Source organism: Erigeron canadensis, chromosome 5 (genome assembly GCF_010389155.1).
Source record: "Erigeron canadensis isolate Cc75 chromosome 5, C_canadensis_v1, whole genome shotgun sequence".
NCBI classification, from domain to species: Eukaryota; Viridiplantae; Streptophyta; class Magnoliopsida; order Asterales; family Asteraceae; genus Erigeron; species Erigeron canadensis.
In genome coordinates, this window is record NC_057765.1 from 7,408,739 (window position 1) to 7,425,785 (window position 17,047).

The 17,047-nt window shown below is 32.0% G+C and overlaps 1 protein-coding gene across 1 annotated transcript; it reads right to left on the reverse strand.

Annotated features, from left to right (window-relative positions):
- Positions 1–1,903: 1,903 nt before the first annotated feature.
- Positions 1,904–14,117, reverse strand: LOC122599343 (putative inactive cadmium/zinc-transporting ATPase HMA3). The gene is made up of 9 exons (XM_043771846.1): positions 13,916–14,117; positions 7,126–7,383; positions 6,852–6,949; positions 6,468–6,723; positions 5,659–5,796; positions 4,736–5,054; positions 4,019–4,221; positions 3,727–3,929; positions 1,904–3,451 (listed from the first exon to the last, which is right to left on the reverse strand). The coding sequence occupies exons 1-9, from the start codon at positions 14,100–14,102 to the stop codon at positions 2,201–2,203; spliced, it is 2,913 nt and encodes a 970-aa protein (XP_043627781.1). The 5' UTR covers positions 14,103–14,117; the 3' UTR covers positions 1,904–2,200.
- Positions 14,118–17,047: the final 2,930 nt, after the last annotated feature.

Sequence of the window (17,047 nt, forward strand, 5' to 3'; positions counted from 1 at the left end):
ATTTAAAATTATGCACAATATCATACAATTTTCATACAATTATTTATCTGGTATATAAGTGTAATATATTAATCTAAGATATTGACGGGGCAAAGTTTTTTGGACTAAAACTGTAATTTATTAAACTTAAGGACGAAAGCTGCAAGTAGAGGTCGATGACAAGGACGAATTATGTAATTAACTCTAAAACTAATGAAACTTTTTTCTATGCATGGCCCCTAAAAAAGTTAGAGTGAGACCCCTTCTTTATAGATAAAATCCGGTCAGCTATCATAAACCAACTGCACATCGGGTATGCTAGCATCTTAAGCGAAGCCTTAACTAAACTCATTTATTCCGACTTTGTCCAAACTATTGAGACTATTTTTTGCTGATTAAAGTTATGTTTTGGTTTGGAGAATTGTATGAAAATAGGGTGGAAGCTATGTATTCATATGTGTTTATATATATAGGAACAAGGAGTTAAAAAAAAAGGTGAAACTAGTCGTTTTCCCGTTTTTGCAACGTTCAGTATTTGAAAAATAGAAACAGTGAACGGCGCCTAATCGGCGTCGTTAAGGTTTTATTTGGACGTAGAATGCTTTTTTGGGACAATGTGAGAGGGCGGCGAGTTTTCAACCATGTTTTCATGTGTCTTGGAGAACGCAATTCAAACTACATGTGTTCTCACCAAATTCTGGAATTTGCGTTCTCGTGAGGATGGAAGAAAACAGACAGGAGACCCCGTTTGCATTTAATGCAGGTTAATCAATCATCATACATCAAGTCAATATAAAAAAAGGGCTTAAAACACCACAAAAATAGGAAAGGGTTAATTGCAAGATTGATCCCTTTTGTTTGTTAATTTTTGCAATGGTGGTTTCTTTTTTAGTTCACTGGCAATGGGGGTTTCTAAACCAAGAATTATTTTGCATATTTATCCAAAATTAACGGATATGATAGTATGAGTTTTTATCTTCATGCAAGATTGGTCCCTACATGTGAGGGGCACGTCGGCACTTGACAACCCTCGCTAATAGATCCGTTGATTTTGGACTAAAATTTTATTTAAAGACCCCCATTGCTAGTTAAATTGAAAAGAGATCCTCATTGCACAAATAACAACCACAAGGACCAATCTTGCATTTAACTCTATCTTATTTTTGTGGTGTTTTAAGCGATTTATATCTTCAAAAAAGATGTTGAATCTCTCTAAGTAAACATTATAGTTATGGATAAGGAAAGGTTTGAAACTATCACGTGAGTTAAAGACTCGCTCCTCCCAATATAATCCGGTTAGACCATGTACATGCCGAGTAGGCCTTTTTTTTTAATTCAAACTAGACAAATGCGCACGCGATGCAGCAGTTTGGCAACGGTGGCAACGATGATGGTGGCGGTGATGGGTGGTCATGGCGGCGGCGGCGGTAGCGGTCTGTGTATTAATGTGAAAGTGATTAATGTAAATTAAAAAGAGTGGTATAATTATTTTAAGGGAAAAACCAATATGCTGCTAGAAACATGGATCTTCCATGTTTCCCCTTCACAAACTCCTCCCATGAAAATCACATGTGTAAATACAAAATCATCCCCCCTTACAAACTCCTGGAAGTAGGCTGCTGCTAGAAGCATATATAGTTGTTAACCCCTTATTTTAAAAGTTGATGGATATATGTTGTAAACAGTTTCATTAAGAGTATTATTGATATCTTAGGTGAAAATGTTTAGATTAGTGAACAAAAGAAAGAGATATTTTGCGGTTAATTATCAACTTAGTTGAAAAAATTGGAAGAAATAAATGTTTTTTAATGTAGTAGAGATAGAGATAATTTTAGCAGTGTGTTACACCAAAAGCTAAACAATGAGCCACGAGCCATGTTCTGCACGCGCGATGACATGTAGGTGTGTGCAAAAAATACCAACATTACTGTAAAAACCAGGACTATGCTAGTTTGGCTTTGGTCCGTCGAGTCATTGGGAAAGACTAATGTAACATACAAAGCGTTTGATTGATTAGTCATCTCGATTAACACGAGATAAAAGGCCCTTAGCCTTTCTTACAAACATATTATGTATCTACATTTACTTCCACTGCAACATTGGAAACAACTATGCAAATCTATTGCTTACTTCTAACCAAAAGGCCCAATAACTTTTAACCTGTTTGAGCTTAATTCATCATTACCATCAGCCTAAACCAAAGAGTAGAGATAGTGCATGTTTACTCGATCACAATTTCTGATAGATATCCCTTTCTGTTGAATCCACGTCCAAAATATTGCGGCCCACAGCACTTGTAACTAACGAAGCTCTTGCAGCAGCCACTTACATGCCTCTTTTTCAATCCATGGCTCCTGCAACAGTTTTCCACTGCTTTCCCCAACTCCTCTCCCGTTATGTATTCTTTCACGACATGGTGATGTTCATGATGATTATGATCGTGATGATGATGATGATGGTGGTGGTGATGGTTATCATGCTTTTTTGTGTTCACACTGGTATGACAATGTGGCTTCTCATTGTTGGCTTGGTCATGACTGCATTCACCTTTCTTTTTACCTGACCCGCAACTCTGTGATTCCAAATCTTTAGTAACGTTACTGCATTTGGTTTCTTGTATTACAGGCTTTTGTGGTCGTGTCACTTGTTTTACCTCGTGTATTTCACCATCATCTTCATGAGCACAACACCCGTGTTCTTCTTTTAAATGTTCCGGTTGGACCACATGCTTTTCTTCATGGACTTTGTTGACATCATGAGCACAACAATCATTTGTTTCTTGTGTGCAGTGACTTACCTCGTGTACATGATCATCAGCAACACAACAACTGTCATTAGGTTCAACATAATGGGCATCATCGTGAGCACAACAACTATCATCCTCTTTACTCTCTTGCACCAAGTGCTTTAGCTCTTGCACATTATCTTCATGATCACAGCAAGTGCCATGTTTCTTCACAACATTACAACACTTGTTTTGAACCTTAGAACCCGATGAGCATTGTGTATAGTTATGTGATGAATGCGTATGTGTTTTCATGTTTCTTGAGGTTGTTCCTTGAAGTAGAAGCATGCTATTGAGAATCACTACAATACAGGTCCCAACATCAGCAAGAACAGCAGCCCAAACGAGTGGATGGCCTGCAATAGCCAAGGCAATAATAGCAGCTTTTGTTATAACAGCAATAAATATATTTTCAAATATCTTCCTGCGAGTTCTTCTTGCAAGCCTCACAGCTACCGGGATTTTCCTAATATCATTCGACATCAGAATCATGTGTCCGGTCTCATTTGCTAATGCAGACCCAGATACGCCCATTGAGATACCGATATCTGCTGTGGCTAAAGCAGGTGCGTCATTGAGCCCATCTCCAACCATAGCTGTTGAGGATTCTTTTTGAAGTTCTTTGACAATATTGGCTTTATCTTGAGGTAGAAGTTCTGCATGAACCACATCTAATGCACCTCCTAACTGCATAATCAAGCTAAAATTAAGCACATATAAATAACCAAAAAGTGGAGATGTTAAGTAGAGGAAGTGATATCGGCAATCAGTGCGTTGGGTAACAGGTTAAAAACGGGTTTGTCAAAAGGTTAGTTCTGGTTGGTAGACACCTTTTCAATTTTTTGCCACTTTTTGCAGCTTTGTCTAATATTTTTTTTAATATAGCTACAACGTATAGCGTTACAAACTAAATTAAAACTCGAAGAAACGAAGAATTGGAATCAAAAAGTTTAGTTCTCAACCTGATTTTGGGCATGATTTGCCGCAGCTTGAGAATCTCCTGTAAGCATCGCTGTTCTAATTCCCATGGATTTAAGTTCTTCAAGTGCTTCCTTAACTCCAATGCGGCATGAATCAGTGAGACTAAAGGTGCCAGCCAATGTAGAGCCCAAAAATATGTACCCGACTGACTTCCCTTCATTATTTTCACTCCCATTTTCCAGAACTAGTATAATAGTTAAGAAATCAAGTTAAAAATAAGCGGGGGAATAAAATGAAGTCTCAAAAAGTGATGTTGGGAGCATTAGATTTTACCTTGTGAACAACCTGCCCTAATGGCAATCTTCTTGTTTCCGATATAAAGATCTTTCCCATCAATCTTTCCATAAATTCCTTCTCCAGGGAAATCTTTGAATTCCTCCACGTTGTCTGGTTGAGGTTCCACTGAATGAGACTTTGCATAGTCTACAAGTGCTGCCGCCATTGGATGGCTGGACTTGCTCTCTATACTCGAAACCCTTTAGAGAATCCAAAAAGAATGACTCCAATGTCATAAAAGAATATAAGGTGGCACATTCCGGGATCCATTTATTTGTGAACGGATAGATTTGGGTCATTTTTACTCTAACGGGTCAAACTGGGAAAAATAACTTATGAAAAAAGATGAGCAAAAATCGATACACTTGCTCAAATTTTAATGCGTAAAACCTCCTAATAATATAACTTCTACATTCATATTTGACACATTAATGAAATTTATAAATACATTTATAGTTCTAGAGAAAACAAAAAAGGCGGAGTCAACACAACCTAACCTGCCCCGCCATACTCCTTTACCCCTTCTACTAGAAAACTGAAAGTGCTTATGTTTAACCCAATCCGACCCGTTTTAAATCATACTGAAGATATTTTGACCTGAATATGTTTTGACCCATTATCTCAGCTTGGCTCTCCTATGTTTCCACCTCTATTAAATCCGCTTCAAATGACAAGGGAATTAAATGTGATATAAGTAGCTTGTGTAATATATACCAGTAGAGCAATCTGTCATCTTCGGTAAGTGGATGAAAGTTTGACACAGAGAACTCCCCTTTAGTGATTGTTCCGGTCTTGTCAAAGCAAATAAACTTGACGGTTGAAAGTATTTCGAGGTATTCTGCTCCTTTAACTAGAAGTCCGGATGTAGCTGCTTTTGACAAGGCACAGAATGCTGCAACAGGCGTGGACAAGATAAGTGCACATGGACATGCACTTACCAATACAACCAATGCCAGGTGATACCATTTGTCGAGATTGTGAACTTGCATAGCAGCTGGTATTGCTGCCAAGCAGGCGGCTACCAAACAAACAGCTGAAAACCAAAGAACACGGATAAGGGTTAGGACGATTTTCTTTTTTTAATAAAAAATAAATAAATAAAGGTGGCTGTTTCACCATTTACCTAAAAATTGATCGATTTAGGCTACTTTATCTCTGACGAATAAAATATGAACAATTATCTCATAATGATTTGGGGCAGAAAGTCTCCCAAATCATATAATAATTGTAAGAATCCTCTAAATCATCTTAGTCAACGTATAAATGTATAACCAAAACAATACAAAGTTGTAATCATATTTGACATAATACTTCCTCGTCAAAAAGTAAAAACAGATACGGATATGAAGTGTTCACGTTCAACCCAACCCAACTCTGTTCCTTTTAACCGTACAAAATGTTCCTTGTTTTGACATATTCATGTGTTATCCCACCTGCACAACCCGCCCATATTTCTGTCTCTACTTGCTTTATTATTGCAAGTAAAACATAGAAAATTTATAGATTTTTTGTGATATGAGTAAGGGCATTCATAAGAAAAAAACAACTACCCTTGCATGAAGAAGAAACAGGCAAGGCAGTGATGCTTAGAAATCTAAAAGAAAATACAACTTCGCCGGTAAGAATTCAAAGTTTACCTGGCGTGTAATATTTGGCAATTCTGTCCACGTATCTTTGAGTTTTTGACTTATTATTTTGAGCCTCCTCAACAAGTTTTGCCATTCTAGCCACTACACAAGCTTCGGCTAGAGCTGTAGTTTTAACACTAATATAACCTGAAATAATTGATTCAAACTCACATGACTAGCTACACTTAGACTTTTAAGGTCAACATGACTGCTTAAAGTTAGAATCGTTACATATTTTGTACGGAAATCTACAACAACAAATATACTTATTAACTCTCTGACACATTGTTTAATGTAGTGATTGAATTTTGCAGCAAGCCGTGAAGAATCCAAATCTGTTCATAGCTACATGGCAGTCCAATTGTTTTGATAATGATGTAAAAAGAGTAGCTTTCCATGTAATGGACAATGCCAAACATTTAATGTGATTAGTTTTACTCACAGGTAGCAAGATGGTAGTCGGGTGCGTTGGGTTGGCTAAAGGGTAAAAAAAAGTTAAGTTCAACAAGAGACATCTTTTTGTATGAGTCCCCAACGGGCGGTTTTTGGTTTGGGCTGCCTCGCAAAGAATCTTTTGTCCATCTCTATAAAAGTAAGTCATAAGTTAACATGAATACAAACACATTACTGATACATACTAATTTCAATCTTTTAACTTAAAGATTTATGATACTGTATGCACTAGAATTTTATTTCATACATGGCTCTCAACCCGTTTGAACCATTTGACCTAATATATTTATTTGACCTTTTTTAGACATTACCACCTCTAAATTTAAGTATATAATCTATAAACGGATTAAGAAGTGTTTTAATACCATTGAGATTGATTGTGCCTGCATACACAATTGAATCTACTTGTTTAGACACCGGAAATGATTCACCAGTTAAAGCTTTTTCATCCACTTCACAATTTCCTTCCACGACAACTCCATCAATGGGGATCATAGTCCCCGCCTTAACAGCAACCCTTGTGTTAACCATCACTTCATTGACGTTGACTTCTGCACCAGTGTCAGCTATCACAGCCTTTTGAGGAGCCATGTTCATCAATGAAGACATTACAGCAGTCGCCTATACATAAGATTTTATATGACCCGTAATTTAGATTTAGCATTCCTATATTGTATAAAAAAGATCGACAATGAACTTATTAGTATGTATGTGTGTGTGACAAAGGAAGATAGAGGGTGAAATTAGACCTTGTGACTTGCCCTTGTCTCGAGCCATTCTGATATATTTAATAAGAACACAATTGTGCCGGCTTCCCAATAATCCTTGAGAAAAATTGATCCTCCAACTGCAAGTTTGAACCAATTAACACGAGAACAATGCACTAAGATATATGTTTGTACACTTTCTCCAGCATGAAAACTGTATATCCTATTCAATGAGATAATCATGATACAATGCAATGCAATTCATAATCTAGCATTCGTTAATGAATAACGCAAATAAAGATATGATATAATGTACCTGCAATGAGCATAAGAACATTGATGTCAACTCTAAGATTGCGTAAAGATCCAATAGCTTTTAGAATCAAAGGTACGATACCAACAGCAACAGCTCCAAGAGCCAACCATTTAAAAGGTGAAAAAACATATCTCAAAAATGATAGCAAAAGTAGCACACCGCACAATATTGCATATGGGCTTGGCCACTTATTTCGATAGCTTTGATCTCCTTTCATTCTCACATTTGCTTCTAATCGTGCTTGATTTAGCGCCTTAACTAAAGTAAACAAATTGCACCAAAAGGGAGAATTATTAGATGATATATATACCCATATATAAATTTTGTGACAGTAGTGTAGTGCCATCATAGAGTACATCAGTACAACTACACTAACTACAATATACAATATCTAATCACACTGGTGTGCATGGTATAGACAGTCATAAAGTGAATCAGAACATGCCATTAAAGAGTGTTAACAATATTTTCTCCACCCAAAAACTTTTCTTTAGAATTCTAAAGCTTTTAATATGGATATTGTACGTGACTTTAGCTCTTTAAGCTAGTAATTAACTTTTACACTAGCAAGAATTCTAAAGCTTTTAATCATTCTTTATGCAATAAGCAATAACATAGCTTAAGTACCTTTCCAACTTATTTAGACTGGAACTTTTTAGTTGATTTGATAGATATTTAGAAGAAGCTAATCCACAAATTTTATATTAAAAATTACATAGCTTTTTTTGACCAACTTATATGATTCGCAACTTTCACTGCAAGTCATAAAATAGAATTTTCATCAATTATGATGTGATTATGCTGCATACATTTTTTTAACTACCTAGTCATCGGGTCCTAAAATAAGCTACAAAATAATATTAAGCAAGGTATATTGGAACACCATTAACAGGTTAGAATATTTATATCTGAAAACTAACAATAAAAGATTCAAAGAAGGTGTGACAAATCATGAATCCACTAAAAGACTAGATACCCAAAATTTATGCGCGCACACAGATGTGACTATGAAACTATTTCCACTAATGAGATATTTTCAAACTAGTGTGGGTCTCTTTAAATATTGGTGATTAAGACAAGTGTAACCATTTTAATGAATAGAGTGAAATTGAAATACTATGCTAGACATACCATTTTAATAAACCTTTTTAATACTTTGAAAATTGTCCGCGTATAATAGCAGAGGCGATAGTTCCTACTTAACCCATGGTTTTGACTCCGGGGTTTTGATTCTGAAGTTTGAGATGAGTAATTAACTCCAACAAATGTTATAATTGTGGGGAATTTTTAAAATCAGACGAGATAAAGAAAATGAAAAGATCATAGTGTTTTTAATTTTTTTTTATTGGTAGTAAGTCCCAAAAGAGACTACATGTGAAAAACTATTTCATGATTTAAAAATGTTTTAAATTACCATATTATCCTTAGTATAATATGAGATTGAATGGTCTTAATCTATCTTGTTAAAAATGAATGACTAGGACCGTGTCTCAACTTAAAAGTTGAAGTCTTCAAATTTTTAAATAGGAATAGTCATTAGTCAATATGCTTTATATATGAGTATAGATATAGATTACAGGTTCGATACCTAACTTTTAAATATTACATCAGACATAACTAAGTTATCATTTTCCATTCGGACCAAACCCACATATATCATCCATATAAATTACTACAACATTATCAAATTTTAAAAGTTTCTAAAAATTACATCAATAAATGATTATATACTCCCATTGTATTGCACGGACACTATTCTAATATAACTAATCAATATATTTAATCATTAATTATATTTTGTGAGAAAATATTATACTCGATTCATTTTCAGTATATCTTTTGTTCTCGTTATTTCATTTACCTTTTAAATATATTTCGTTATTAAATTAATAATTCATTTCTATTCATAATGACTATTATCTATAACAGGTACAACATAAATTTAAAACTTTTCACACTAAAGAATCTTTAGAGAAAAAAAAAAACTGAAATAGAAATTCTTAATAAAAAGATTAGGTAAAAACAAAAACAAAAAAAATAAAGCAAAAGATAAGGTTCTATATTTGCTATATTGGTAACCACACCATGACCGGCCTATATTAACCAAGTTAGTCGTATTCTAATGAAAGAATGTTGACTCAGTGAGAACGAGGTCATGTGGACATAACATGCTATAAGAAAACTACTCGTATAAAAATTAAATAAATCAATTTTTTTTTTTTACCATTTTCAAAAGATTTGATAAATAAAAAGTTAGAAAACTGGCGGAACCCATATACAGTTATTGTAACTGCCTATTTCATTCAATAGCTTTACCCATTTTTTTTCCCATTCCGTCCTATTTTGGACCCAATTTACTATCATGCCCTCATGTTTCAAACGGTTAGCTATTATTATGCCTGCTAAATCTCGATTTATACATGTTTGCTTTTTTCAGTTTCACTACATATCAACAATAGTATTTATGTCTACGGTCTATTAAAAATTACAACTTTGAATCTTACAACTAATTACATACGATCATATTTAGTATGGGCATTGTAGTCTTTTTCCCATTAATTCCATTCTGTTTAAATTCAACAACCAAACATTGCAAAGAATAGTAATAACTTATTCAATTACCACGTGTATTCCATTACCACGTTCATTCCATTATGTTATTATTTCATTCAATCCAACTTAACATACCCAAAGTTTCATTAGTTTATCCTTCATTACGAAATTTTTTTTATAATAATATAAACAAAGCTAAGAAAAGCAAATCAAATAATTTTATTCCTAAACAATATAGACTCTATATGACTATACTTTTCCACTAGTTTTAGTCTTTTAGATTCATCCTCTACTTTCTATAAGAAACGTTACGTTTGTTCCATCCACTAACTTTATATATCTTATTAAGATAAGATTAAGATTCAAGGTCGGCATTTATTTTATAATAAAAGATTCTCAAACTTATTTAAAACATAATAGCCCATTGATAATTAATTCTTGCACTATTATTAACTTTTAGAATTAGCATATAAAAATAATAATAATATTAAACTGATTGTAAAATTCTATATGACTAAACTAGAATTCAGTATTATTAATAAATAATTATTTTAAAACTTCATTAACAATGAAAGAATTTAGTCTTTCATTTGATCATTCAAAAGCTTGTTTATCAGTAAACTAGCTAATCAACCCGAGTTAACGTATAAACATTTTGTAAATAAATCGAATGATACTGAGGTAACTTTAAAATATTTTGTCATATTAAAATGTATAATAACAGTGTTACATAAGTTGAAAAGTCGTAACAAGTTATTATGTAAAAAAGGAAATTAAACGGAAATAAAGGTTGTGTAGTTGTGGACACACATTGAAATACTGAAACACATACGATTGTTAAAAACAAAAAAAATAAAAACGTTATCCGGAAAGACGTCATTATTTTCGACATATTATAACCACAAATTAAGGTAATTAAAAATCTTACACAATAATATGGACATTTAATTTAATAACAATCTATATTAGGATATGTCTTTTAAAAAGGAAAGATATTTCAAATTATAAATTAATAAAGTATAATAATCATGTCATAATTAAATTAAAAGATGTGTGGGAGAACCATACAAGACATTTTTAAAAAATCTTATTTCATCACAATTTTATTTTATTTATATAATAGAATAGATGGATAACCTTTCATATTTGAAATAATTCTACAATTTATATGGTTAATAATGCTTATATAAAGTTAGACTTTTCTAACTAAAATCTCTATAACTTAAAAAAAGTACGAGTATATAAGAAAAATCTCTATGACTTATTGAACTTATCTAATTTAAACTCATTATCAAGAATTAGTATCTCCGATTACAAAAATATCTCTACAATTGATTGGATTTAACTTACATTAGCACGGAACCTGCGCGATGAGTCGGTGGTTATAGCGACAACGGTGCGGTGGTGGGGGCGACTGTTGGTGGTGGAGGCGGCGTCGAATGGTGTAAATAATTGATGTAAAAGTAGTTGATGTAAAATGTTGATAGAGATATTTTAAATTAAATGTAATATAAAATTAAATGACGGTCAAAAAAAGAAAGAAAGATTGCCGAACCAACTATCCATGATTTCCTATTCTTGGAAACTAGCTAGCATCTTTTATTCTCCGTATCTTTCTACTTATTTTTTATGCACTCTTACACTCAAAGTCTCTTTCTATAACTTTACTATGCCGGCGCAATACGGCGACGGTAGGGTGGTGATGGCAGAAGTGGTGGTGGGAAAGACGGGACGGCAGTGAAGACGGTGATGGAGACGACGATGGTGGTGAAGATAAAAGTAGTTGATATTAAAGGTAGTATTGTAGTTATTTTAAGTGTCGGGGATCCATACTGTAAATTATTTCGTTAAGGGTATTATAGTTATATTAGATGAAGATGTTTAAATTAATGAATAAAAGAGAAGGGTATTTTTGATAAGGAAAAAATGTGTTGATTTGTCTTATTAGATAGTATAAATTTTATTTCTTCTTTTTTTTTTTTCTTTTTTTTTTTCTCGAACGGCTAGCTTGTGTTCTTAATTTCCTTTGTTGTGCGTTTTATATACATTCATTCATTCATGTAAAAACAACCATATAGTAAATGCATGTTTTTTGCATTAATGTTCAATTAAATGAATATTATGATAATAGCTACCTATAATGCATCGAAACTTCAAACAGGTAGGTGTACCTGTTTCGAAAATTTCATGGGAATAGAAACTCGTACAAAATGTTTCCTTGAAGTTTCCATATATACCGAAACGTTTCTATGAAGCTTCTATAAAGTATCTAATTAATATTATGATTTCAATGAGCTTTTTTTATTCCAAAAACGACTGTCATTTTGAGACTATGCATACCCCCAATAATCCGTGATCACCGGTCGCCATCAAACATATGTTATAAAATTATACATATATATATATATACACATTATCTCTCAAGTCTCAAGTCTTTCTTTATATAAAATCAATATATTTCTATTTTTTAATATTTTGTATTGCAGTATCTTTGTCATACGCATATCCTAAATTTTTTATTTTTATCGTTTCTCGTTCCCGTGTCCCTTTGTCGTATCCGTTTCAGTGCTACACAGGTAGCTACTCAGGTAGCTACTCTGCTAAATTCTTTTATTTTACTCTTGGTGCAAATGTGAAATAACATAAAAGGAATCAGAAAAAATCCAAATGACTATAGTCAAATATCTACTATCGAATCCATATACATATATACTGGCATGTTGCTCGCGCAATACAACTAGGGTAATGTGGTGGAGACGGATTGACGGGTGACGATGACGGCGATGACATGTGGTGGTGAGTGGTGACGACGAATAATATAGGATATTGAAGTAGATGTGACTAATATAATGATATGTAGTTATTTTAAGAGTTAAAAAAGTGGTGGTGTAATTAAAATAGTGGAGATAATTAAATTATTGAAGTGATTTAAAAAAAAAGTATCTTTATTGCATGTTGTAATATTCAACATTTCTAAAAATAAAATAGGCTATTTCTTTATAAGATGTATAGATATAAATGCATTATCATAGATAATCAAATATTCTACTTAATTACTTTTAAAAAAAATATATATATTTTACTTAATATATAAGATTCTAACAAATTGACTTCACCTTTTTGTATTGTACTACAAAATTTAGAATTTCCCTTTTTTAGTAAAATTTCATAGTTCTATTTTCATTATCTCAAAAATTAGTAGAAGTTTAGAAGGAGGCTATTATATTAAAAATTAAAAATATAAATATAAATATAAAAAGAGATGTTTTCATTTAGCTAATTAAGAATCAAAATCACATGTCTTATAACCTAATTAAAGCCACAAAAGAATATACGTTAGGATTTATAGTGGAGTATTTGCAAACTTTAAGTTGCTTGTAGGACATGATTTCTCTACGTGTTTATGTCTTTCTCAAATCTTTATACAACTATATAATCCTATATCTATATGACTATATCTATATCTATATCTATATCTAGTAATTATCATAAAATAATTTATTTAAATCATTACTCAAATGGAGGAGCCACGCAACTCATCCTTGGCACAGATTATCATGTCCTAAAATCACGATCTTTATCATACACTTTCACAGCTTGATAAAACACAAATAATCTATGGATTTTTTTTTTTTTAATATATGTTTTTACAACTTTAAATTAACCACCATGTTCTTAAAAGAAGTGTTTAGTTCAAAATGTGTTACAAAACATTTTAATAAATAGCTAGACAAGAATTCCGAAAAACATTTAAAAGCATGTCTCTTTCAAAGTTGTTTCGGACTTGTTTGGTCTAAAAATTTGTAAATACTAAAATGGGACGGAGGGAGGGAGTATTTATGTAATTAATTTATGGAAATGATAAATTCTCTTAACTAAATAGCCTAAAAATCCTCCTAATATTTTAAGAAAGAGAGATGTGGTATCCACTAATTCTCTTTCATAATTTTGCCCATCCAATAGTTAAAAGAGGATTTTTAGTCTATTTATTTAGTTAGGAAAATCACCTCCCTTAATTTATATAAAGACAGTAACATTTGAAATTAATTACTATTCAAATACATCAAGTTGCAAATAAACATTACAAAAAAAAATCAATCAATCTTATTTATCTATAATCGGATCCATATACTTGAATAAAAATTTATCACTCTATACAAAACATAATATAATATTATAAAAACAATACATATACATACGTAATATATATAAGATATATATATATATATAAATATACCTATTTGTAGCTGAGAAACAAGAGCAGTGTCATGGACAACGATGACGGTTCTAGAAGTAACAATGACAGAAACATGATGAACACCTTCAATAGGTTTAAGAATCTTTTCTATTAATGGTACTTCAGAGGAACAACACAATCCCAACACATCAAAATAGCTTTTTTCTACTGTTTCTCCTCCTTTCATCTTACTAATTTATATATGTAAAAAAAAAAAAAAAAAGATTGATTTATTTTGTAGCTAGATATATGTATATATGTGATATGAAGAGAAGAAAAGAGAGAAAAAAAGGTTTGGAGTGAATAATTGATGTGGGATGATAGGAAAAAAAAAAACCGGGTAGTTGGTTGTATTTGTAGTCATTGAGTGAGTGGTTGCCTGGGGGAGAACGCACTTTGGCTGACTCATTTTATTGCCATTTCTTTTACTTTTATCTTGCCTTTACGTACTTTAGATAATATTATTTAACTTATTTTTGGGAAATGACAAAGCATTTTCTATTTTTTTTTCTAACTTTGTACAACTAGCAAATTTATCCGGGTTTAACCCGGACGTTTTTATTAAAATTATAAACTAAAAAATATGCATGTGAGTAGTGGAAGTTGTTGATGTAATGTGCCTATGATGTATGATACATATGCATTAGAATTTGTACATTACTAAAACTTATAATCAATATTGAAATTTTAAGTTTAATGTTAAAAATAAAAATGAATATAGTATAGATAAACTTTCTTTGTTTGTAAGAAAAGATTAAGAACTTCAAATAAGCATTTAGAGAGGTATTTAAATTAAAAATATTGTAAATGATTTATGACATCATAATTAAGATAAAGACTTTTTAAGTAAATTATAGACCTGTCACATCACATTGTTTCTAAAAGTATTTTTGAAAGATAATTGTCTTTTATTTATTATAAAGATACGTATATGTTTGTTGTATGGTGAAATTTTATTATTATGAATCTATTATTGCCTTACATCTTTCCGTTTAAACACTACCGTTTAGTATAAGTGACAAGGTCGAGCATAACGGACAAGATTACTTTTTAATATATTATTATATCTTTGAGTGGATTAACAATTCTAAAAGTCACGTAAACCTTTAACAACTTCTTATAAATTAAATTATATACTATAGAAATGTTAACACATGTTCATAACCATATAATTATAATCATAAGACTATTTCTAGAATCTCATGAATCATTTGGTTGTAAAATAGTTGCACACATAATGTGCATATATATACTCATAGGCTCATAGCACTATTCATGCACGTATGCAGATAGAATGCATGTCTTCACATAATCGTATAAAGGATAAAGATCCATATCTCGACATAATCGTAAAATCCAAAATTACACCTATCTACCTCAAAAAAATCATAATATAAAAATTTATCAATAAAAAAGATTGATTTAAAAAATTCATAAGGATTCGTGTAAGGTTCGTAACCAAACTTTTCACTATAGATATAATATTACATATGATAAATATTATCCTTTTAAATGTATGTTTTGTTTTCATAGTAATTAGGTCATCCTTAAGGGGTGAAAGGGGTAGATGAAAGTATTGACTAAAGGGTGAAAAGTTACAGTTACGATACGTGGGTGAAAGGGTCGGTGGTGGAGTAAGGAATAGGGAAAACTACCGAGGGTGATGATAGTTGTTGGGATCCCTTTCTATTTTTATTCTCTTTTATTACTTTTGTTTTGATTGATTATTTAGATATATTGAAGACTATAGTGGAGTATTGAATTTTAGGGTGATGAGTTACAAGAAAAAGAGATCGATGTTGGTGGCAAGAAGGTGATATTGACATGACAACAACAAAAAAAAAACATATCATGATGGAATGACGTATTAAGGAGGGTCTTATGGGAAAATAGGTTATTGACTTGGTACATTTATCAAATTTATTTATTTCATATTTGGACGATCAAGTTTATGAAATAACGTTAGGGTTGTCAATCAATTCGACGCTTATTGGGTTGCAGATTTCTAACTCTGGCCTACGAAGAGTATCAGGTCAAGAAATTTCAATTCTTACCTCACCTATATATGTTAACTCGATTGTCAATATGATTAATTATAATGGTCTGTCTTTTTTGGTCATATGAGATGGTGGCCGGTTGTTAGGTCAAATGAGTTTGTTTGTGTCAAATGGGTTGTTTTAAGTCAAGTGGGTTGCCGAGTTGGCGGGTTAGCTTACCAACGGGCACCTTTGTGGATCAAATTTTAAATAAAAAGATTTACGTTGACGAGTCACGAGACGAAATAGCATCCGCAGTCGATGGCGTCGAGGGTGTTAGACGGTTGGGGTTTGTTTCTCCAATCGTTGGCAATCTGTAAGTTTTTCTCTTTCGTTTTTTGTAGTATGTTTTCAATATACTCGCATGTCATTTGTATGTTTGTTTTATTTTATTATTTTTTTTTAGAACGGCAATATATTAAAATAAACAACGCATCAAGCAAAATACTTGATACGAGAAAATAGTACAATTACAATTACAATATATAGGAATAATGACAAAATGGCTACGAAAACCTAGATACATCTTGGAACTTAAACTGCGAGGCTAGCAAAAAGGATGAAAAAAGCTCACGCCAATTACGACAAACGAGACATGAGAAAAATCCTCACCGACAGAGGCCAAGCCACCGGTTTTCACTCTGAGATGTTTTGATACTAGCCCATATACGTCCCAAGGAACAAACGAAAAAACTATAAAAACATAAATGGATTTTTAAACCACTCGTCACTCTGAGGTGTTTTTGATGCTAGCCCATATGTTTGTTTTATTTGTTAAATCTATTTATATATTTTGGGTAAGGAAGAAGATAATTCAAAATCTTTGAATACTGTATATTTATGGCCAAAATTAATAGAAAAAAATGACATTTTTTTAAGCTTTAGAAAAAAAAATATATTAGACTTTGTTATTTATATGTCAAAAGTAATAAATAAAAAAAAAGAACTATTCATATGTATAGTTACAATATAGTAACACTGTGATCTTGAGTGTGTTTATTAAAAGAAAGGGAATGATTAGATGTGAATTTCCTTCCTTCCAAATCACCCCAAATTTGGGCAGAAACATTTTTGAGCAAAATATAACTAAATCTTC

Coding starts and splice junctions, on each gene's coding strand:
- LOC122599343 (XM_043771846.1), bottom strand. CDS start 14,102: ATGAAAGGAGGAGAAACAGTAGAAAAAAGCTATTTTGATGTGTTGGGA. Junction 4,222..4,735: donor GATGACAGATTGCTCTACTG/GTATATATTACA, acceptor GATTCTCTAAAG/GGTTTCGAGTATAGAGAGCA. Junction 3,452..3,726: donor CAAATCATGCCCAAAATCAG/GTTGAGAACTAA, acceptor TTGATTATGCAG/TTAGGAGGTGCATTAGATGT.